The sequence below is a fragment of the Stomoxys calcitrans genome, chromosome 1 (assembly GCF_963082655.1).
Source record: "Stomoxys calcitrans chromosome 1, idStoCalc2.1, whole genome shotgun sequence".
Classification (NCBI taxonomy): Eukaryota; Metazoa; Arthropoda; class Insecta; order Diptera; family Muscidae; genus Stomoxys; species Stomoxys calcitrans.
The window spans coordinates 43,506,755-43,531,435 of NC_081552.1; the positions used below are offsets into that span (position 1 = coordinate 43,506,755).

Below are 24,681 nucleotides of genomic sequence, written 5' to 3' on the forward strand. Positions count from 1 at the left end.
ACCAAATATGATGCGGATCGTTCTATAAACAGATATAGCTACACTTTAAACCGATCCCCGGATTTGACTTCTTGAGCCCTTAGAAAAAAATTTGAAACAAAGACTTGTGTTATGACTTTCAACACCCATGCGAAATATGATCCGAATCGGTCTATAAAGAGATATAGCCCCCATATAAACCGATCCCCGGATTTGCTTTCTTGTGCCCTTAGAAGCCTCAATTTTCATTCGATTTGGATGAAATTTGCAACAATGACTTGAGTTATGACTTCCAATATCAATACCAAGTGCTTTTCGACATGCGTGTCGTATATAGTTCAGATCGGTTTATTTTTAGATATAGCTAGTGTACTTATTAGTATTTGGTCCAAATCGGAACATATTTGGATATAACTGATATGGGACATAAGGTATGAAATTTTCACCGAATTTTGATGAAAGGTGGTTTACATATATACCCGAGGTGGTGGGTATCCAAAGTTCGGCCCGGCCGAACTTAACGCCTTTTTACTTGTTTATGAATAATAATTAAAAGAAGTTGACTTTTAACAACTTTCAACGACACAAGGCTTCTTCAAATTTTATTTAAAATGTTGGTAAGAGGGTGCAATTACAACATATATGATTTCAGCAGCCCGTTTCTGCCCGATGTTACGTGACTTTCAAAAAACTAATCCCACCTATAGTTCAAACTATGAAATTTGTGAAAACTGTTTTTATTGCTGTTGAGTGTTTGAAAGTACAATATTTAGTGTTTGTGTTTTTGTACCCACTATCAAAGGATGGGTGATAATAAAGGTATTCAACAAAAATTTGGTTTTTCCATAGGCAGATAACGTTCGAAGAAGGGATATATCGGACTATAGCCCCCATATAGGCCGATCTCCCGATTTATAGTATAAGGCCCATTAAAGACGCATATATCACCCGATTTGGCTGAAATATGGCACCGTGTGTTGTATTAGCAATCTCTATATTCTTGCAGAGTCTGAGAATATAGCTATCATCTATACCGATTTCCCGGTTTAAGGTCTTCGACCCATAAAAGGTTCATTTATTATCCGATTTAACTAAAATTTTACAAGCCGTGCAATCCCTTCAAAGTCTGTACAGAATTTAGATTATTTTTATACCCACCACCGAAGAATGGGGGCATATTAATTTTGTCATTCCATTTGCAACACATCGAAATATCCCCTTCCGACCCTATATAGTATACATATATTCTTGATCATCGTAAAAATCTAAGACGATCTAGACACGTCGTCCGTCGACAGTCTTTAGAAATAGAGATATTGGGCTAAAATTTTGCACAAATTATTTTTTTGTCCATAAGCAGTTTAAGTTCGAACATGAGCTATATCGGACTATATCTTGATATAGCCCCCATACAGACCGATCCGCCGATTAAGGGTCTTTGGCCCATAAAAGCCACATTTATTAGCCGATATTGCTGAAATTTGGCACAGTGAGATAATTTAAGCCCTTCAACATCCTTCTACAATTTGGCTCAAATCGGTCTAGATTTGGATATAGTTGCCATATAGACCGATCCGCCGACTTAGGGTCTTAGGCCCATAAAAGCCAAATTTATTATCCGATTTTGCTGAAATTTGGAACAGTGAGTTGTGTTATGCACTTTAACATTCCTCTTTAATTTGGCTCAGATCGGTTCAGATTTGGATATAGCTGTCATATAGACCGATCTCTCGATTTAAGGTCTTGCGCCGATGAAAAGCGCATTTATCGTCCAATTTTGCCAAAATTTTAGACAGTAAGTTGAGTAAGCCCCTCGACTTCCTTCTTCAATTTGGTCCAGATCGGTCCAGATTTGGATATAGCTGTCATATAGACCGATCTCTCGATTTATTGCTTTGGGCCCATAAAAAGCGCTTTTATTGTCGGATATCGCCGAAATTTGGGACAGTGAGTTAAATTAAGCCCCTCGACATACTTTTGCAATATGGCAGAAATCGGTCCAGATTTGGATATTGCTGCCATATAGACCGATCTGTCGATTTAAGGGTTTAAGCCCATAAAAAGCGCATTTATTGCCGGATGGCCCCGAAATTTGGGACAGTGAGTTGTGTTAGGCCCTTCGACATTTTTTTGCAACTTTGCCCAAATCGGTCCAGATTTGGATATAGCTGCCATATAGCTATACTGACCTCCTTCTTGCTTCCTTCCAGTAATAGCCTCGTCTTCTCACGATCTGGATCCCCCCATAGGATTTTCGCCGTCCTACCGACCGTTTCGCTGTTCCACAATGTTGCATACGCATTCGTCGCCCACTCCCTTAACTCGGACTGCGTCGACCCGAAAGGCTTCGGGTTAACCAAGTTTATTGACGGCAGTCCTCTGGCCTTCACCGCCAAATCGTCTGCCCTTTCATTTCCCCTTACTCCGTTATGGCACGGCACCCAAACGATGCGGATTTTCCCATCCTCAGAGAAGGCGTTAATCTCCTTCTTACACTGCAAGACTGTTCGTGACCTTACTGTCCTGGTTGTTATTGCCCCTATGGCAATATTACTGTCGGTAAAGATGTTCAGACTCGACGTCCTCGCGTTAGCACCACACCACTTCACGAACTCCGTGATCGCCAGGATCTCCGCCTGCAGGGCCGTATTATGGTCAGGCATTCTAAAACAGATCTCAGTACCTGGGTTTTCAATGTAAACCCCCAGTCCCACTCTGTCCTTTAGCTTTGATCCATCCGTGTAACATGATCTTCCAGATGGCAATACTAGGGTTCCGTCAATCCAAGACTGTGCCGCTGGCAGCAGTGCGTAGCACTCGACTTCAAGATTCATCTCAGGTATCCGATCGGAAACCTCTCCCCTTCCTTCCAGGTTTCCTATCGTCGCCTCGATTATACCGCGATGGTATGAGCTGCTCCCATCCTCAATCCATTCTCCCATCGCCTTAAGTCTCATAGCCGTAGTGGCTGCCTCACACTTAATCTATATGTCAATGGGTCGGATATATAGAATAGTCTCCAGTGTTCTAGTGGGCATGGTCCTCATCGCTCCGCTCCGCCAGGACAACATGTTCTCTGAACCTGTTGTATTGTCCTTATGTTGCACTTTTTCTCCATAGCAGTCCACCAAACTACTGAGGCGTAAGTAAGTATTGATCTAATCACGCTCCTATAGAGCCAGTGGACTATTCTAGGATTCAGGCCCCATTTCAAGCCTACGGCCCGTCTACATAGTGGCTAACATCTGTGAGCCTTCTCAGTACGCTCCTGAATGTGACACTTCCAATTCAGTTTCCTGTCCAAGATCACACCAAAGTATTTGACCTTGTCAGATATCGAAATCGTCTTATTGAGCAAACGTGCTGCGTTAAATACGCGCACCTTCGTCTTCCTGGTGAACAGGCATATTTCAGTCTTCTCTGGGTTAACATTGAGACCTCTGGGTCTAGCCCAGTCATATGCCATATGCAAGACCCTTTCGGCCCTTCTGCATAGCTCGTTCGAATCCTTACCTCTTAGAAGTATTATAACATCGTCTGTGTAGCAGACGGGTTCAAATCCCTCCACAGTCAGCATCCGTAATAGGTCATTTATGGTGGTCACCTATAGGAGTGGTGATAAAATGACCCCCTGTCGCGTGCCCTGTGCCACTTTCTTCTTTATATTTATGCCATGGAACACACAAGTTATCCACCTGTTCCTTAACATATGGTTTATCCAGTCTCTAAAGACCGGGTCCATCCGGTACTGGTCTAAGGATTGGATCAGTGTGTCGCTCCGCACATTGTTAAAAGCCCCCTCGATATCAATGCGTACCGCCAGCGTGTACGTTTTGGCATCGAAAGATTCTTCTATTTTATGCACAACCTAGTGCAGGACAGTCTCCACCGACCTTCCCTTGACATAGGCATGCTGTTTGTATTTCAACTGTTCGTTGGATGTCATACTCGTTATCATAGTGTCCACAATACGTTCCATGGTTTCGAGTAGAAAGGACGTTAGGCTTTAGGTCTGTAGGCCTTTGGTGTCTCATAACTTGCCTTGCCGGGCTTGGGTATAAATACCACCCTTGCCTCCTGCCAGGCTTTCGGAGTATATGAAAGTCCTAGGCACGCTGTGAAAATTTTGGCCAGACGAGGCGCCAGATAGTCTGCCTCTTTCTGTAGTAATGGCGAAAATATCCCATCAGGTCCGGGTAACTTAAATGGTTTGAAGCTACTCAAGGATTCCTTCACCATAAATTCCGTTATTATAAACCTTCGATAAACGTCATTATCCCAAGATTCCGGTGTCTCCGCGAGTCCAATCGAATCGTGTGAAAAATGGGTTTTCATCAAAAGCCTCAACATGTCCTCCATTGTCTCTGCTCTCACTCCCATATCGTCTACTAAAGTTTCAGTTTGTTCATGGGTTTTTGAGAGAAACTTTTTTATCTTGGCGGCGTCATTAACGCTATCGGCGTGTTCGCAGAAAAGCTTTCAAGAGACACGTTTTGCCGCTCTGGCAATCTTATTGAATTCCTTGAGCCGTGTGTAATACACATCCCAATAAACTGGTTTAGTCCAGAAACTTTGTTCCGGGTCGTCCATGGCTCTTGAATTAAGGCAATATGAATCTCGGTAAGGGGTCCCTCGTAGGGTTCCTATTTTTTAGGCTGTGTTCGGTCTCTCACCACTGCACTGCTTGATATTTTAGTATTGGGATCAATGCTTCTCCTAGTCTTTCCAGAATTGAGAGATGCCGTGATTGTCTCGTTGTCGGCCCCCTGTTTGTTGGGCGGTGATGAGTCACCTGCCACTACACGGCCTGGTGTTGCAGAATGAAAATTTTTGCCTATCCTGGTCTTCCCAATCTTGAAAAAGACAGCTTTGCTTCCGTAGTGCGCCATGCCTTTAGTCTTAGCCACACTGGTCACGGAGACTTGATCAATGCCAACACAAAGAGAGTTCCTTCCTCCTTCTCCTCCCTTTGGAAGACCTCCCACTTCTCTGCGACCAAACCTTGGTTTTGCTTGCCCAAGAATCCCAAAATGCCTTCCGTCGCAAATTTAGTGCCCCATCCCTTGATGAAGACCGTAGCCTTTGTGAGCTGGGGGATATCCACCTTTTTCACAAAGTCGAGATTTGCGCCCTCCCAGGGAGCGTGAATACTTCTGACGAGCCGCCGCAAAACGCAGCATAAAGATGCCCCCTCTAAACTCGCTGCTCATCATTTGTATGGTGGAGAGTTCCACACATGTTCAAAAATCCGATCGTTAACCAGATCCTCCACTTGGGACAGATGATCTGGTGGAATCCTACCGGATGCACAGCCGATATTGATGACTGCATAAGTCAGCTCTTCTCTGTTGTGCTTTCTTGCCACTCTAGCGTAAGAGGGCGGCTCCTTACCATTCATAGCGACCATCTTCCCCTTCCGTGATGGCTGTGGCCTCCTTTGCAGACTCAGGGGCCGTGCACGCTTCCTTCGCTCCAGTTCCAACTTTGAATACTTCCGCAGGACACTGTCTGGCTGGTTGGCGGGATGGCTGGCTTGGTTTTCCAGAGTACTTGAAAGCGGGGAGCTCCTTTTCTTCTTCAGTATTTTAGCAGTGTTTTGCTCTTCGGGAGATCTGATTCCAGCTTTCGTAGAAGTGCTTGGAATGTCAGCTCTATCCCTTCCAGCATCCTGCACTTTCGCCCGATTACGCTGCCAGTACATACTCCTCTGACTCCTTGGTCGTGCACCGGATCGCTTTCTCGGTCTGCTTATGAGCTTAGCAAAGCCATCGTTCACTTCTGCTGTCATCCCGATGCCCTCATCTCTCGATTCGGCTGCGATGACTGTTTCATTGGCACAGTCGCTGGCTGAATCCGAGTCAGAAACTCCACCTTTACTTAAAGGCTGAGGACGAACTGTGCATCCCTCTGGTTTATCCGTCTCTTCCTCATTTATTAGTCTGACGACTAGTTGGGCGCTTGAAGCATTACTCTCGACTATAGATGCCAAGGCACCCACACCTATAGCAGGAGAGGATAACATGCTGCGGTCTGACGCCACCACCGCAGATGTTGAGATTTTGCAGCCCATTTCTAGCCTACTTCAAAAGGCTTTAAATTTTTTTTGTAATAGGTAGTATCTATTCCGAGATACGAATATATATATATATATATGTATATATATTTTTGTTTTCTTTGAAGAGCGAAATAAAAACACGTCTGTTTCACTCAAAGGCTACAATACAAAGTCCCCTACTTACTGTTTTAAATTTCAGTGAAATCGGAAAAAATAAAGCATTTATGGGCATTAGACCCTTTATCGGCATATCCGCCTTTATAGCAGCTATATCCAAATATGGTCCGATTTGGTCCGTTCCAGCTCAATATCTCAATTTTTGAGTGATTACAGACACACGGACATCGATAAATCGTCTTAGAATTTTACGACGAAATATATACTTTGTAGGGTCGGAACTTGATGTTTTGATGTGTTGCAAATGGAATGACTAAATCAATATACCCCCTTCTATGGTGGTGGGCATAAAAATCGTTCAGATTTTGATATATCTCTCATATACATACGAATATATCTATTGCCCGAATTTATAATTGTAAGGTAGGTGTAAGGTATAATATAGTCGGCTTATAGCCCGACTTATGCCTTTCCTTACTAGTTTAATATAGAAACTATTAAATGCAACAAGACATTAAAATAGATTCCAGAAATCTTACTCCTACCTTACATGACGAGAAAAAGTGTTATAACTGGCTTCAGTCGTTCACTTTACGCCAATCCAAATTCCAATACGATACCTCTTTCCTAACTCGAGCTAGAATTGTTATTTTTCGTCGTTAATGAGTTGTCGAATGCAAGGCAATTTTTTTCAAGAGATAAATTCCGAAATTTTTTTCCAAAGTATAATTAGTAATATTTTATTATAAACTAGCTGACCCGGGCCCGCTCCGCTGCGCCTTCTTTTACTTTATATGGAACAAAAGTTTCGTTGGAATATTTATTCTCGACAGTTAAACGAAATACCATGCAACGAAAATAGTATATCGCTTGACTAACAGTTTAACAATATAAGTGCCTTTATCTGAATCCCATATGATCTTTATTGGTCTGCGAATTTAAGTTTGGATGTAAGGTGTACTCCATTCTTAAAATACTTCATTTCAGCCCGATATTCTCACGATGTCTGATTTATTGGTGTTTTCGAGGGAGAGGTGGTTCCTAAGATACTTGGCCCTGAAAAAATTTCAGCATCGTGCTCTTCTCTCAAATACCATTTATTTAAACCCCATATTGCCATGGGTTTAAGAGGAGTTTACTGGATAAGGCATCCCCCAAACATATGGCCCCAAAATAGGTTATCAAATTCGTTTTCTTATCTCAAATACCTTTCATTTGAGCCACATATTGGCATGGTCGAAAAATGTTTTCCCTTTGGGGGTGTGATGCCCTAAAGGGAAAGGGATCATGCCCTAAATACAAGGTCCTACATTTGGATATCAAATTCGTATTCTACTCCCAAATACCTTTATTTGAGCCCCATATTACGATGGTCACTAAAAAATTGCTGTTTGTAGGGTATTTTGGGAAAGGGGTAGACCCCCAGAAAATTGGTCCCGATACCAATACCTTTCATTTAAGCCTCACATTGTCATGCTCAGTAAATATGCCCGATTTAGGGGTGTTTTGGGGAGTGGGGTGGTCCCCCAAATTCTAAGCCCTGAAAATATATCAGCAATGTGATCTATTCTGATATATCTATATATCATTTATTTGATCCCCATTGCCCTCAAAATTGGATATAAAATTCGTTTTCAAATCTCATTTAAACTCCTTATTGATAAAGTCAGCAAATATGTCCGGTTTGAGGCATTGGCCCTAAAAACTATGAATATTTAGTTCCACTCTCTTTAAGACCCAAATTGTCCTGGTGAGCAAATACGTCCTATTTGGGGGTTGCTATGGTGGTGGGACGTCCCTTAGACAGTTGGCTCCTAATGTTGATATCAAATACGGGGTCTACTCCAATATACCTTTAATTTGAGCCCCATATTTCCATAGTCGGCAAACATGACCGGCTTGGGGGGTGTTTTGGGGGAAGGGCGGCCACTCAGTGAGTTGGCCTTTAAAATATTGGGTTGCCCAAAAAAAAAATTGCGGATTTTTCATATAGTCGGCGTTGACAATTTTTTTCACTGCTTGTGACTCTATAATTGCCTTCTTTCTTCTGTCAGTTATCAGCTGTTACTTTTAGCTTGCTTTAGAAAAAAAGTGTAAAAAAAGTATATTTGATTAAAGTTCATTCTAAGTTTTATTAAAAATGCATTTACTTTCTTTTAAAAAATCCGCAATTACTTTTTGGGCAACCCAATATATATCGGATTCGTGTTCCACTCTAAAAACCCTCTTATTTGAGCCTCATATTGCAAAAGTCAACCCCCCAAACACTTAATCCCATATTTGGATATCAGATTCGTATTCTACATTCAAATACCTTTTATTTAAGCCCCATATTCCCATGGTCAGAAAATAAGACCTGTTTGGGGGGTGTTTTGGGAAAGGGATGGACCCCCAGAAACGTGGTCCCACATTTGGATATCAGATTCGTATTTTACTCGCAAATACCTTTCATTTGAGTCCCATATTGGCAAGGTCAGTAAATAAGTCCGATTTAGGGGTGTTTTGGGGATTGGGGTGGTCCCCCAAGCACTTGGTCCGACAATTGGATATCAGATACGTTTTCTTATCCTAAATACTTTTCATTTGAGTGCATATTGTCGTGATTGGTTTAAATATATGTTTGGTAGGTTTTAGGGAGGGGCAGCCCCACTAGGTACCCCATCCGAAATTTGGATACCAAATTTTTATTTTTAGGGTACAATGTGAGAGCACACAAAATGTAAATCGCACAACCCATCTCCGAGATCTGGCGTTTCTGAAAATTAGGGTAAGGGGGAGGGGCCGCCCCCCCCCCCCCCCCCCCTCAAATATCAAAAAATTTAGTACCCTATTTTCACTACGGGGTCATTATGCACCATGTGTGAAAATTTCAGGAAAATTGGTTCAGCCGTTTCTAAGTCTATAAGGAACACACAAACATACAAACAAACAAACAAACCTACAAACAAACACAAATTGATTTTTAGATATAAGATTATTCGAATTACATCAGCAATTAAATAAAAAATGTTAAGGACTCGGAAACACAATTCGATTCCCGGCCGGGCTCTACCGAATTTTTAAAAAAGAAACAAACAAAAATTGTAAAATTTAATGATATTCGACCTAACAAGGAAAAAAAATACTTCAAAATTAAAAATGAAAAATTCGGCAGAGCCCGGCCGTTGTCTAGCGTTCGAAGCTTTCAATACAATTTTAAACAGATGCACAGAATCATGCGTATACCATGGGAGCAATGTAATTGTGTTGGCAAAAAATCTGTCATTACCCTAAAACACATGCATTGGAGAAAGAACAGCTAATCAACAGGGTTGTTGAGCGTGGTTAATGTGGTAGTTATGTCATAGATGTGTTTTCGCAATAATTTCTGCATAAGTACAATATACCTTGAAACCTTCATACCTAATATGGCTGATGAGTAATTGCAACCAAATTACGAAGCGCGTCTCATAGTGGTTGGTGTGTTATGTGTGTGAAATATCACTGATTACATAACACATTTATTATATTTTTATCATAAATAATGGGAATGCCCAAATGAATGAAATCGGAAAGCCTGTTCGCTACATAATCTTGTATCTACAAAAAACTGCTGAAAACACAAAAATAAGTTTGAGAGAAATTTCATCAAAATACTGAAGCTGATTCGACGAAACTTTCACACTAAAACTAAGATATTCGCCAAGACATCAACACTTTTAAGGCTTTGAAAGATTAAGATCGGTCTATAAATAGTGTGATGGCAATCCGTACAAAATTCAGGTCTGACTTTATGACCAAATGTCACCGCCGATGGGTCAGTTCCTGCAACGAAACCGACTACAATTATAAAAAAAAATTTTTTTTTGATCTTTACCAGTTTCACAGGAAAAGAAGAATTTTGGCAATTTTCGATTTTAAAACAAGTAAAAGCGTACTAAGTTCGGCCGGGCCTAATCTTACATACCCTCCACCATGGATCGCATTTGCCGAGTTCTTCTCCCGGCATCTCTTCTTAGGCAAAAACTGATATAAGAAAAGATTTGCTCTGCTATTATTATACTATTACATGTTGGAGACCTGTGTAAAATGTCAGCCAATTCGAATAAGAATTGCGCCCTTTGGGGGCTCAAGAAGTAAAATAGAGAGATCGATTTATATGGGAGCTGTATCGGGCTATAGACCGATTCAGATCATAATAAACACGTATGTTGATGGTCATGGGAGGATCCGAAGTACATAATTTCAGGCAAATCGGATAATAATTGCAACCTCTAGAGGCTCAAGAAGTCAAGATCCCAGATCGGTTTATATAGCAACTATATCAGGTTATGAACCGATTTGAACCTTATTTGACACAGTTGTTGAAAGTAAGAATAAAATACTTCATGAAAATTTTCAACTAAATCGGAAAGGAATTGCTCCCCTCTAGAAGCTCAAGAAGTCAAATTCCCAGATCTGTTTATATGACAGCTATATCAGGTTATGGACCGATTTGAACCACACTTGGAACAGTTGTTGGATATCATAACAAAACACTTCATGCAAAAATGCATTCAAATCGGAAAGGAATCGCGCACTCTAGAGGCTCTAGAAGTCAAGACCCAAGATCGGTTTATATGGCAGCTATATAAAGTTATGGACCGATTTGAACCATACTTGGCACAGTTGTTGGATATCATAACAAAACACGTCGTGCTAAGTTTTCATTTCAATCGGATAAGAATTGCGCACTCTAGAGGCTCCAGAAGTCAAGACCCAAGATCGGTTTATATGGCAGCTATATCAAAACATGGACCGATATGGCCCATTTACACTACCAACCGACCTACACTAATAAGAAGTATTTGTGCAAAATTTCAAGCGGCTAGCTTTACTCCTTCGGAAGTTAGCGTGCTTTCGACAGACAGACGGACGGACAGACGGATGGACAGACGGACGGACATGGCTAGATCGACATAAAATGTCGCGACGATCAAGAATATATATACTTTATGGGGTCTCAGACGAATATTTCGAGTAGTTACAAACAGAATGACGAAATTAGTATACCCCCCATCTTATGGTGGAGGGTATAAAAATGAGGGGTGGGGTATTCTACTTTCGGCTAGAGAAATAAATTTTCTGTAATGGCTAATTAAAGTAAAGATCTCCATAACAGCTCAGCTTTAACCTTTTCGAATTTCAAAAAGTTATCCCTATCTGTGGGGAAGATGATGAGACGTTGGATCATTTCCTATGCCATTGCCGGGCTTTCGCAGCCAACAGACACCGGTACTTAGGTGGGGACACAATGCCCAGCATTCGTTCTAAATGGCATATTATACCCTACACCATACGATGGGGGAATACTTATTACGTCATTCCGAAATATTGATTTGAGAACCAACAAAGTATAAATATTCTTGATCGTCTTGACATTCAGAGTCTGTCTGTCTGTCCATATGTCTGTCTGTCTATTCCAATGTCTGTCTGTCTGTCCGTCTAACTTTCGCAGGATAAAGCTAAGCACTTGAAATTTTGCACAATTACTTCCTACTAATGGAGGGTAGTTGGGATTGTTAATGGGCTATATCGGTCCATGTTTTGATATAGCTGCCGATCTCGGTTTATTTGGCATCCTCTAGAGGGTGCAATTCTTATCCGATTTGTCTGACAATTTGCATGAGGTGTTTTATGACTACCAATAACTCTGCTAAGTATGGTCCACGTGGGTTAACAACCTGCACAACATTCCTGTAAGCGCCATCTACATACAGTGACGAATTGTCATCTGATGGTGAATGTTGGAACAGTTATCTGATCACCTGTTTATCATTAAATTGTACAATCAGTCCGTCAGTCAAAAGAAGGAAAATATAATTAAACCCAACAAATTCGTGTTTGTTTACCCTCCGACATAGAATTGGGACATACTAATTTCGTCGCTCTGTTTGTAACTTCTTGAAATATTCGTCTAAAATCCCATAAATTATATATATATTCTTGATCGTCATGACATTTTAAGTAGATCTAACCATGTCCGTCCGTCTGTCTGTCGAATGCACGCTAACTTTCGAAGGAGTAAAGCTAGCTGCTTGAAATTTTGCACAAATACTTCCTATTAGTGTAGATCGCTTGGGATTGTAAATGGGGCATAACGGTCCGTGTTTTGATATAGCTGCCATATAAACCGATATTGGTTCTTGACTTCTTGAGCCAGACATGAGCCTTCTTCAGCCAAATCCCATCCGATTTGGCTGAAATTTTGCATGAGGTGTTTTGTTATAATTTCCAAGAACTGTGTTATGTATTGTTGAAATCGGTAAATAACCTGATATAGCTGCCATATAAGCCGATCTGGGATCTTGACTTCTGAGCCGATTTGGCTGAAATTTTGTACAACGGCTGCTCCTACGACCTTCACCATACGTGTCAAATATGGTCTGAATCGGACTATAGCCTGATACAGCTCCCCCATTAACCGATCTCCCTATTTTACTTCTTGAGCCCCTAAAATGCGCTATTATCAAGCGATTTGGCTGAAATTTAACACAATGACTTCTACTATGGTCTCCAACATTCAATTCAATCAGCATAGCAGCTCTTTCCTTTTATCCTTTGTTTGCCTTAAAAGAGATGCCGGAAAAAGAATTCGTCAAATGCGATCCATGGTGGAGGGTATATCAGATTCGGCCGATTCCGGCCGAACTTAGCACGCTTTTACTTGTATACATTCTTTAAGTTCTTCCACGCTGGGACGAACTTAAACACTCACATAGATGCCATTTAAACCGATCTCCAGATTTGATTTCTTGAGCTGCTAGAAGCCGCAATTCTTATACGATTTGACTGAAATTCTGCACACATTGTTTCGAGGCGCAATTCTTATCCAATTTGGATGACATTTTTCCCATGTTGTTTTGGAATGACTTCCAACAGATGGGCCTAGTATGGTTTAAATTGGTTCATGACCTGAAATATCTGCCATATAAACCGATCTCCGAATTTGACGTTTTGAGCCTTTTGCAGGGCGCAATTATTACTCGATTTGCCTGAAATTTTGGAGGTGGTACTTCTTTATAGCCATATCGGTCAATAACTTGATAGAGCTTCTATATATTTGCTATATATATTAGAAGATTCGACCCGGCCGAATCCACTGTGTGTCAGTAGGCCTTGCCAAACCATAAAACCCCTGAAATTGGCATTCCGACCATACGGTACAATATGGGACTCAAACAAAGGTATTTGGGTGTACAGTACGAACCTGATACAAATGTTACGGGTTAAGTATCAGTGAGCTCGTTCCACTCACACAACCACCTGCAAATATGCAGAGCCTTCGTAATCGGTTTAGGCTTTATCTAAAGGGCCCTAAGAATGTTTGGCCTCAGAACTGCAAACCCTATTGGGGTTTTTTATTGCAACCACCTAAGGACGGGGGTATATTCATTTTGTCATTCCGTTTGCAACACATCGAAATACCTACTTCCGACCTTATAAAGTATATATATTCTTGATCGTCGTAAAAATCTAAGACGATTTGGCCATGTCCTTTCGTCTATCAGTCCGTCTGTCTGTTGAAATCACACTTCATTATTTGAAAAAAAAAGAGATATTTAGCTAAAACTTTGCACAGATTCTTTTTTTCTCCATAGGCAGGTTAAGTGCGAATATGGGTTGTATAGGACTTATCTTGTTAAAGCTCTCATATATACCGGTTTTCGATTTCGCCGAAATTTGGTATAGTGAGTTGTCTTAGGCCACTTGACATCCCTCTTGGCCCCGATCCGTTCAGATTTGGATATAGCTGCCATATATTATAGACCAATTTCTCCATTTAAGGTCCTAGGCCCATAAAAAGCGCATTTATTGTCCGATGTCGCCGAAATTTAGGACAGTGAGTTGTGTTAGGCCCCTCGATATCTTCCTGCAATTTGGCTCGATCGGTCCTAACCGATCTCTCGATTTAAAGTCTTGGCCCCATAAAAGGCGCATTTATTAACCGATTTCGCCGAAATTCGGGACAGTGAGTTGTGTTAAGTTTTTCGACATCCTTCTTCTATTTGGCCCAGATCGGTCAAGATTTAAATATAGCTGCCATATAGACCGATCTCTCGATTTCAAATTTCGAACACATAAAAGGCGCATTTATTTTCCGATGTTGTCGAAATTTGGGACAGTGAGTTGTGATAGGGCCTGCGACATCTTTCTTCAATTTGGTCCAGATCGATCCAGATGTAGATATAGCTGTCGTATAGATCAATCTCTCGATTTAAGGACTTGGGCCCATATTGTCCGATTTCGCTGAAATTTGGGGAAGTAAGTTTTGCTAGGCACCTCGACATGCTTGTTTAATTGTGCGCAGATCGGTTCAGATTTGGATGTAGCTGCCATTTAGACCTATCTCTCGATTTAAGTTTTTTGACCGATAATAGGCGCATTTATTGTCCGATTTCGCAGAAATTTGGTATAGCGAGTTGTGTTAGTCTCCTCGATGCTCCTGTTCAATACGGCCCAGATCGGTTCAGTTTTGGATATAGCTAACGTATATGCCGATCTACCAATTTAAGGTTTTAGGCCCATAAAAGGTGACTTTATTAACCGATTTTGCTGAAATTAAGCTCAATGAGTTGCATTAGGCCCTCTCGATATTCGTACCGAGTTTAGTTAAGATCAGTCTATATTTCGATATAACTGTCATATAAACCGATCTCTCAATTCTTGGGTCAATAGAAGCACGTTTATTACTCGAATTTTGATGTAATTTGACACAAATCAATCAGATCGGTCTATATTTGGTATAGCTGTCATATACATAAACCGATCTCCCGATTTAAGTTCTGAGGCCCATAAAAGGTGAATTTTTATACCCTCCACCATAGGGTGGGAGTATACTAATTTCGTCATTCTGTTTGTAACTCGTAACTGTAACTCGTTTGTAAGTACGGTCAAAATGGGTGAAGAACCTGATATAGCTCTCTTATAAACCGATCTTCCGACTTGACTTCTTGAGTCCCTAAAAACCCAAATTTTAATCCGATTTGGCTGAAATTTTGCACATAGTGTTTTGTTACGACTTCCAACAAGAGTGCCAAGTACGGTCTTAATCGGTCTATAACCTGATATAGCTCCTATGTAAACCGATCTCTCGACCATCCTTGTACGGTGTCTAGAAGCTTTAATTTTTGCTGGTTTGACGGAAGTTTGGTAGGTAGAATAAAATTATGCCCTTCAACTGAATTTATTTTCTAAAAATTTTCAGCAGAATCCATGGTGGTGAGTTCCCAAGATTCGACCCGGCCGAACTTAGCATCATCCTAACTTTGAATTTTCCATCCCCCAGATTGACTGTTGTACAGTGTAATTGGTGTTATATCTTTAATGTATAACTTTCTGTTCTTTATAGAATTCTCAAATGCTCACCATTTCTACAGTATCAAAATTTTAATTTGTAAGCAATTATGTCTATGTTCAACAAGGTAGTTAAAATATTTGTAGAACAAAAGAAACCACACTTCAAGATAAGGAATGTTTCTTAAAATTAAAAATTTGTTTTAATTTGTTCATAAGCACTTTAAAGCTTATCAATTTGGGGTTTATATAAAAGCAAAGAGTTTGGCATTTCCAAATTAAACTTCAGTTTCACAATTACATTCAAGTAAAATGGTGACAATCAAAGGTAAGCGTTTCTTTTTCAAGGAAGTAAAGTTTGCATTTTCAAAAGAATTTAAATTTTTTTACAGCTAAGATTTTGCTTTTATCCTTTTTCCTTTTGATCATTGGGAATAATGTAAAGGGTCAAAGTACCCCCTCAGCACCCTCAACCACTTTAACCCCAACCGAGGTAAGATCTGAATTTATAAAAAATTGCACTAAATTTACAGGATAACAAGCGGCTTTTGCAAATATGGAACGGGGGCAAACTTCTCATAAAACAATGAGTGCTGTCCTATTAAAATTTAAGCTCAATAATTGGCGGGCCTCCATTTTTTTTTTGCCGAATCCGAACGGGATGTCGCACTGCGACACCTCTTTGGGAAGAAGTTTTTACATGGCAAAGTACCTTCGCCAGCATTAGGAGGGGATAAACACCGCTGAAAATTTGTTCTGATATTATCGCCAGGATTCGAACCCAGGCTTTCAGCGTCAAAGGCAGACATGCAAATTTGGCATATGTTAAATGAAGATTGTTAACATTTTTAGTCAGTACACAGCAGTGGTGGGCAAATACACACATTTCTTACATATTCTTCTATGCGTGCACAAGAACATAAGCCCATGGGCTTGGAAATAGTGTGCACATGTGTTAGTGTACCCAACTCTGATATAAAGACACTTTCCTATTATCGCAGAAGACAAAGGACTGGTCAAAGAAGTATGGTCCTTAGATTTATTCACTACTTGGCGGCTCAGTTTGAGTATAAACCTCAATAGGCTATATATTCAGCATCATTTTCAATCCTGTCTGCGGTGTTGACCACAACGATCCCATTATTCCGACGTAGACCATCGAAGTATTGGGTTACCCAAAAAGTAATTGCGGATTTTTCATATAGTCGGCGTTGACAAATTTTTTCACAGCTTGTGACTCTGTAATTGCATACTTTTAGCTTGCTTTAGAAAAAACGAGTAAAAAAGTATATCCAGTTTCCGATTTCGTATAGAAGCCTTTTGTGAAAATCGTGGTCTCATGGCCGTTATGCACGGCATTCGCTGGTCGAATCTTCCCAGCAGGGAATTTGTTTGCTGATCGATCATGGTGGCAAGTAATGTTGAACTCTACTCAACTTTCCCTGAGTATCCTAAATGGCATCCACTAAGCGTTAAAAAAATGGTATCCACCAGCCTGCAGTAAAGACCTCAACGATCTGGTGCTTTCGACGTTGACTAGATTTTGGATTTCCGCTAACTCTGTAATGCGAGTCTTTCAAATCAAAGGGTTACTAAAAGGTTAGGTTAGGTGTAAAAGAGGGCGCGGATATAATTCCGCCCCATTCCACTATGGACATACACCTAAGTCAGTAATTGGCTTGTTGTGCGCTCTAAATACTAAAATATAATCTCGAAAAAGAAAATATAAGTTAGGAATTCGGCGCAGTGGTAAAACATTGTCCACTCCATGGAAAATGCCGCGAAATCCTAACTGGGGACAGAAGCCTCCCCAAGAAACCCATGGTACGACTAAGAGTGTCGAGATGCCACTGAAGCCCAGAATGCGGCATAAATAGCAACCCCGCAATCAGTAGCAGATGATGGAGGATATCGGGAGAAAAGGAGAGAGGAGAAACGTCTATTCCGCAGAAAGAACACGGAAATGGAAGGACGTGAGTGTGTGCGAATTCAGATGTACAGGAATGAAGATCGGAATGACCGGAAATTCTACCAAAGATTTAAACAACAAACCGATGGCTTTGGTGCAGGCACGCCCTCCTGCAGAGACAAAGAAGGAAATCAGGTAACTGACACAGATAACATGCTGAGGATATGGAAAGCACATTTTGCCCAACTGCTAATGTCCGGCGTTGGCGGCGAAGAGGATACCGCAGAACCAATCCCTGATGATGGTATAGAATGTTTACCTCCTACTCAGAATGAGGTACAAGTAGCAATGACCCGAGTAATGATCAACAAGGCACCAGGAGCCAACGGTTTGCCTGATGAACTATTTAAGACCGGAGGCGACACGCTGAAGTATCAGCTTGTTTGCGCCATTTGTCTAGAAGAACTCATACCCAATGATTGGAACCTTAGCATACTATGAACCGTACACAAGAAAGGAGATGAAAAGGAATGTGCCAACTACAGAGGAACAAGTCTCCTCCCCATCGCATACAAGATACTTTCGAGTGTTCTCTGTGAAGATTAAAACCTAAAGTCAATGAGATAATTGGGCCGTATCAATGCGGCTTCAGACCTAGTAAATCCACCATAGGCCACATACTCACACTGCGCCAAATTCTAGAAAGACCCAAAAAGGACAAATTAACACCTACCATCTCTTTGTTTGCTACAAAACCGTTTTCGCCTTGTCTGAGTTTGATATCCCTGCAAAATTAATAAGACTCTGCAGGATGACACTTGCTGATACACTTTCCTCAATACCAAATGAGATTTCAGACAAGAACACAGCTTATCATGTTATCCCTTTAATATTCTACAGAAGAAGATGACACGAGATGCAGATGTGAATAGATATGGCACACTAAACACAAGAGAACACATGCTACTCGCCTATGCCGACGACATCGACATCATAGGCCATTCACCGAAAGTAGTAACTGCAGCCTTTGAAAGAATCGAAAGAGATTCAGTGAAAATGGGTCTGGCAGTAAATGGAGATAAAACGAAATGGATAGTATCAACTCCAAAAACGCCCTGTACAACCGATCAAACAATGGGAGAAGAAAACGAAGAATGTTAGGAGCCACAACTTTGAGATAGTCCGAAACTTAATCTAGCTCTGAACGAATGACACCAGTTTTGGAATAAAGCGAAGAATAATACTAGCAAGTAGATGTTACTTTGGATTAAGTAGGCAGTTTAAAAACTAAGCCCCCTCTCGACAGACGAAAATTACGCCGGTACTTCGGTGGAACACCACCTAAGTACCGGTGTCTCTTAGCCGCAAAAGCCGGGCAATGGCAAAGGAAATGCTCCAACGTCTCATCATCTTCCTCAAATGCCCCACACATGCTATCATTTGCCGCGCCGATAAGTGAGCTCGTAGTTTTATGTGACGTGCTGTGATACCCAAAACTATACTGACCCCCTTCTTTATCCCTTTTAAAAATAGCCTCGTCTTCTCACAATCCGGATCTCTGAATCTCATAGGATTTTCGGCGTCCTACCTACCGTTTCACTGTTCCACAGTCTAACCACGTTCGTCGACCACGCCCTAAACTCAGACTGCGTCGCCCCGAAAGGCTTCGGGTTAACCAAATTTATTGACGGCAGTACTCTGACCTTCACTGCCAAATCATCTACTCTTTCTTTCCCCCCTTACTCGAGCCATCCTCAGAGAAGGCGTTAATCTCCTTCTTACACTCAAATACTGTTAGTGTCTTTACCGTCCTGGTTGTTATTGCCCTTATTACCAGTTTACTGTGCGTAAAGAGGTTCATACTCGACGTCCTCGCGTTAGCACCACACCACCTCCCAGATCGTATTAATGCCAGGCAATCGAAAACAGAAAACAGGAGGCCACCGTAGCGCAGATATTAGCATATCCGCCTACGATGCTGTACACCTGGGTTCGAGTCTTGTCTAGACCATCAGACCAAACAAGTAAAAAGGCGTTAAGTTCGGCCGGGCCGAACTTTGAATACCCACCACCTCGGGTATATATGTAAACCACCTTTCATCAAAATCCGGTGAAAATTGCATACCTTTTGTCCTTTTGTTATATCGAAATATGTTCCGATTTGGACCAAATACTAATAAGTACAGTAGCTTTGTCTAAAAATAAACCGATCTGAACCATATACGACACGAATGTCGAAAAGGCTAACATAAGTCACTGTGTCAAATTTCAGTGAAATCGCCTTTTATGGAGCAAAGACTTTAAATTGAGATATCGGCCCATATGGCAGCTATATCCAAATCTGGACCGATCTGGGCCAAATTGCAGAAGTATGTCGAGGGGCTTAACACGACTCACTGTCTCAAATTTCAGCGACATCGGACAATAAATGCGCCTTTTATGGCCACAAAACCTAAAACCGAGAGATCGGTCTATATGGCAGCTATATCCAAATCTGGACCGATCTGTGCCATATTGCAAATGCATCTCAAGGGGCGTAACATAACTCACTGTCCCAAATTTCGGCGACATCGGACAATAAATGCGCCTGCTATGGGCCCAAAACTTTAAATCAAGAAATCGGTCTATATGGCAGCTATATCCAAATCTGATCCGATCTGGGCCAAATTGAAGGTAGATGTCGAAGATAACTCACTGTCCCAAATTTCGTCAAAATCGAATAATAAATGTGGTTTTTATGGGTCTAAGACCCAAAATCGGAGGATCGGTCTATATGGCAGATATATCCAAATCTGGACCGATCTGAGCCAAATTGGCGAAGGACGTCGAAGGGTCTCAAACAAAAATGTTGCCAAATTTCAGCCAAATGGGATAATAAATGTGGCTTTTATGGGCCTGACACCCTAAATCGGAGGATCGGTCTATATGGCAGCTATATCCAAATCTGGACCGATCTGGGCCAAATTGAAGAATAATGTCAAAGGGCTCAACACAACTTACTGTCCCAAATTTCAGCAAAATCGGATAATAAATGTGGCTTTTATGGGCCCAAGACCCTTAATCGGAGGATCGGTCTATATGGCAGCTATATCCAAATCTAGACTGATCTGGGTCAAATTAACAAAGAATGTCGAAGGGCCTAACACAACTCACTGTCCAAAATTTCATCTAAATCGGATATTAAATGTGGCTTTTATGGGCCCAAGACCCTAAATCGGCAGATCGGTCTATATGGCAGCTATATCCAAATCTGGACCGATCTATGCCAAATTGACGAAGGATGTCGTATGGCCTAACACAACTCACTGTCCCAAATTTCAGCAAAATCGGATAATAAATGTGGCTTTTATAGGAATAAAACCCTAAATCGGCAGATCAGTCTATATGGCAGCTGTATCCAAATCTGGACCGATCTAGGCCAAATTGACGAAGGATGTCGTAGGGCCTAAACGGAATGACAAAATGAATATACCCCCTCTTTCAGTGGTGGGTATAAAAATTCTTAGCGGTTGTTTTCCACTCCTAAAGCTGGCAACATATGTGAAGTACGTGTAAAAACTTCCCTCCCAAGAGGTGTCGCACTGCGGCACGCCGTTAGGAGTAGGCTATAAACAGGAGGTCCCTTTATCATTAAGCTTAAAACTTGAATCGGACTGCGCTCATTGAAATGTGAGGAGTTTGCCCCTGTTCCTTAGTGGAATGTTCATGGGCAAAATTTGTAAAATTTTAGTCGAAAACAGATCTCAGTCCCTGGGTTTTCAATGTAGACCCCCCCGGCCCCCAAGGCGTTTCCATTAGCACTGTCAATGGCAGTATACATTCAGTACATCATAAACCATGGCTCAAATGCTCACTTTCTACCAAACATACTACTGTGGAAGAACATTCCTTATGGGAGATTTTTATAACCTCCACCCTAGGATGGGGGATATATTTATCTCGTCATTCCGTTTGTAACACATCGAAATATTGATCTGAGACCCAACAATGTATATACATATATTTGATCGTCTTGACATTAAAAGCGGATTTAGCCCTGTCCGGCTGTCCGTCCGTCGAATGCAAGCTAATTTTCGAAGGAATAAAGGTAGGCGCTTGAAATTTTTCACAAATATTTCCTATTAGTGTAGATCGGTTGGGATTGTAAATGGGCTATATCGGGCTATATTGTGATATAGCTGCCTTACAAACCAATCCTGGATCTTGAATTCTTAAGCAGCTAGAGGGCGCAACTAATACCTGATTTGGCTGGAATTTTGCACAAACTGCTTTGTTATGGCTTCTAACAACTGTGTCAAGTATGGCCCGGATCGGTTCATAAACTCATATAGCTTTCATCTAAACTGATTTCAGGTCTTTGGCTACTTGAGCCACTAGAGAGCCCAATTATTTCCCAGTTTGGTTGAAATTTTTGCATAAAGTGCTTTGTTATGACATTCAAGAACTGTACCAAGTATGGTCTGAATCGGTTTATAACTCAATACAGCTAACATATAAACCGATTTCGGATCTTGATTTCTTGAGCCGCTAAAGGGCTCAATTGTTATCCGATTTCGCTGAATTTTGTTATGAATTCCAATAACTATGCTAAGTATGGTCTCCCGATTATAATTCTTGAACCTCTAGAGGGCGCAATTATTCTCCGATTTGGCTGAACTTTTGCACAATGACTTTCACTTTGGTCTCCAACTTTCACTTTGGTATAGCTCCTATAGCATAGCAATTTTATCTATTATCCTTTGTTTGCCTATAAAGAGATATATTGGGCAAAGAAATTGACAAATGCGATGCATGGTGAAAGATATAAGATTCGGTCCGGCCGAACTTAACACGCTTTTACTTGTTCTGTATTACTCTCCAGGACAGTTTCGAATTTTGTTATCACCAGATGCCAAACAACAGAAGAAAACACCTTTCCTAAAGGCGTATCCTTTGTTACCCTACATCAACCAAATTTGCATTAATAATCCTGCTGCATAGGATATGTTAGGTTGGAGAGTATGATACCAAAACATTGTCTTGATATCCGCTGAAGCTATGTGGCCCATTGTGTCTCCTCAATCAACTCTCTCCTTCAGACGTAGTGTTTACATCAAATTCCATTTCGTCTACTTGAGACGCATCCTCTCATACCATTTATACGAAGTCCTTTAGTCTGACTGGACTTCTTAGCTACTCAAATGCCTGAAAGAAGAAAGATCCAAGTATACTACTCCGACATAAAGATGGACATGAAAGCTATCATCAGGAACGTCAGTGCTGTGACACCAACGACAGATATCATAATATCTGATGCCTATGCGGTTAAATGTGTACACAACTTGATGTGTCCTGTAATGATTCCTATTATACAGCTTAGATGCATCTTCTCTAAAGGCAATAGTTTGCAAACATTACGTTTCGTTCGTTCATCCCAAAACCGTTTCGTCTGCTCACAGCCTACCGCGTCATTCCATCGATTTAAACATCTCTCCTTGTATCACACTTCAAGCATATACAAGATTCCACCGAGGTGCATACACTTCTGTTACCGACACCATTTACACATTCGCCTTTTGCCTCGCTAGCTCATCTGCTTTCTCGTTTGCAGCTATATCGCTATGCTCTGATACAGCCGCAATAGACTATCTCTACATCGGTCCAACACCCTGGATCTTGAACCAGTACCAGTAAACAGAAATTGCTTCGGTCAGTATCCATCGCCAAAACGAGCTCCGCTGCCCACTCCATTGCATAGACCTACGCTTGGAAAATGCCGCACTTATTGCACATGCGGAGAGAGACATCAATACCGAGCTCGAGGCAGTGGATACCGCATCCGGTGCCGTTCTCCATCTTCAATCCGTCTGTAAATAAACTTATGTCTACAAAACTAATATTTTGGCACCTGAGGCACGAATCCATATAAAATTCAATTTGTGTTTGTTTGTTTGTACCGTGTAGACTCTAAAACGGCTGAACCGATAACCTTGAAATTTTCACAGATTGGGTAGGTTGGTCTAGAAATTATAGGCTATATAATTTTTTATATCGGGATCCTCCCCCTTACACCAAAAGTACTACCCAAAAATAAAAGTGGACCGATCGGGACAATATGGGATTCAAACGAAAGGTATTCGAGAGTAGAGTACGAATTTCATAATAAAAGTTTGGTCCAAGTACCTAGGGGGCCACCCCAGCCCCAAAACCCCTAAAAATAGCTTTAATTGACGATCACGGCAATATGGGACTCAAATGAAAGGTATTTGTAAGTAGATTACAAATATGGTAAGGAAGTAGGAATAGCCTTTATGATTTATTGATAACGAAAGGGGGCGGACCCTCCACCGTTACCCCAAAAACACCACCCAAAATCAAAAGTGGACCGATAAGGACAATATGGGTATCAAATGAAAAGTATGAGGGAGTAGATAATGAATCTGGCATACAAATTCATTTCGAAGTATAGGAGGTCACCCCACCCCCACAAAAATGCCTAAAATGGGCACATTAGCCAATCACCGATATATGGGACTCAGGTTGTTTGTTCCGTATGGACTGATAAACGATATAACTTATTTACTCAAAATTTTTGCATATTGTATAGGTTGGTCTGGAAGGAAACACGGTTTTTAATTTGTCGGTATCGGAAGGGGAACATACCCTACCCCTTATGCCAAAAACACAACCCAAAATCAATAGTGGACCGATCGGGGCAATATAGGTATCAAATTAAAGGTATTGGAGAGTAGAATACGAATATGGTATCAACATTTGAATCTAAGTACCCACAGGAACGCCCCAACCCCAAACAGACATATTGGATGATCATTTCAATATGGGGCTCAAATGAAAAGTATTCGGGAGTAGATTTCGAATCAGGCATACAAAATCAGATCGAAGTATAGGGGGTCACGCCACCCCTCAAAAACGCCATAAGATCCACTATGACTTAAAATTTCTTAAAATTTTCATAGATTGTGTACGTTTGTCTGGAAGGAAACATAGGCTATATAATTTTTAGATATCGGGCGGAGGCGGACCCCCTTACCCCAAAAACGCCACCCATATCCGAAAAGCTATCAAATGAAAGGTTTTGGAGACCAGAAAACGAATATGGTATTAAAATTTGGGTCCAAGTACTCAGCGAGCCCCCAACTACAAAACTCCTCTAAACAGATATATTCGAAGTTCATGTCAATATGGGACTCAAATGAAAAGTATTAGCCAGTAGATTACAAATATGACATAAAACATTAGGTCCAAGTAATAGGAGGCCACCCCTAAGTATCCCCACATGGGCATATTAGCCGACCATGGCTGTATG

At 41.1% G+C, this 24,681-nt stretch overlaps 1 protein-coding gene across 1 annotated transcript in view; it reads left to right on the forward strand.

The window, feature by feature from the left end:
- The window catches only part of LOC106093796 (uncharacterized), a 142,242-nt gene that overhangs the window by 32,917 nt on the left and 84,644 nt on the right, over positions 1 to 24,681 (forward strand). Inside the window, exons 3-5 of the mRNA XM_059364926.1 lie at positions 15,775 to 15,794; positions 15,859 to 15,959; positions 16,319 to 16,420. Coding sequence (XP_059220909.1) covers positions 15,775 to 15,794; positions 15,859 to 15,959; positions 16,319 to 16,420 — 223 coding nt within the window. The remainder of the gene's footprint in view (positions 1 to 15,774; positions 15,795 to 15,858; positions 15,960 to 16,318; positions 16,421 to 24,681) is intronic.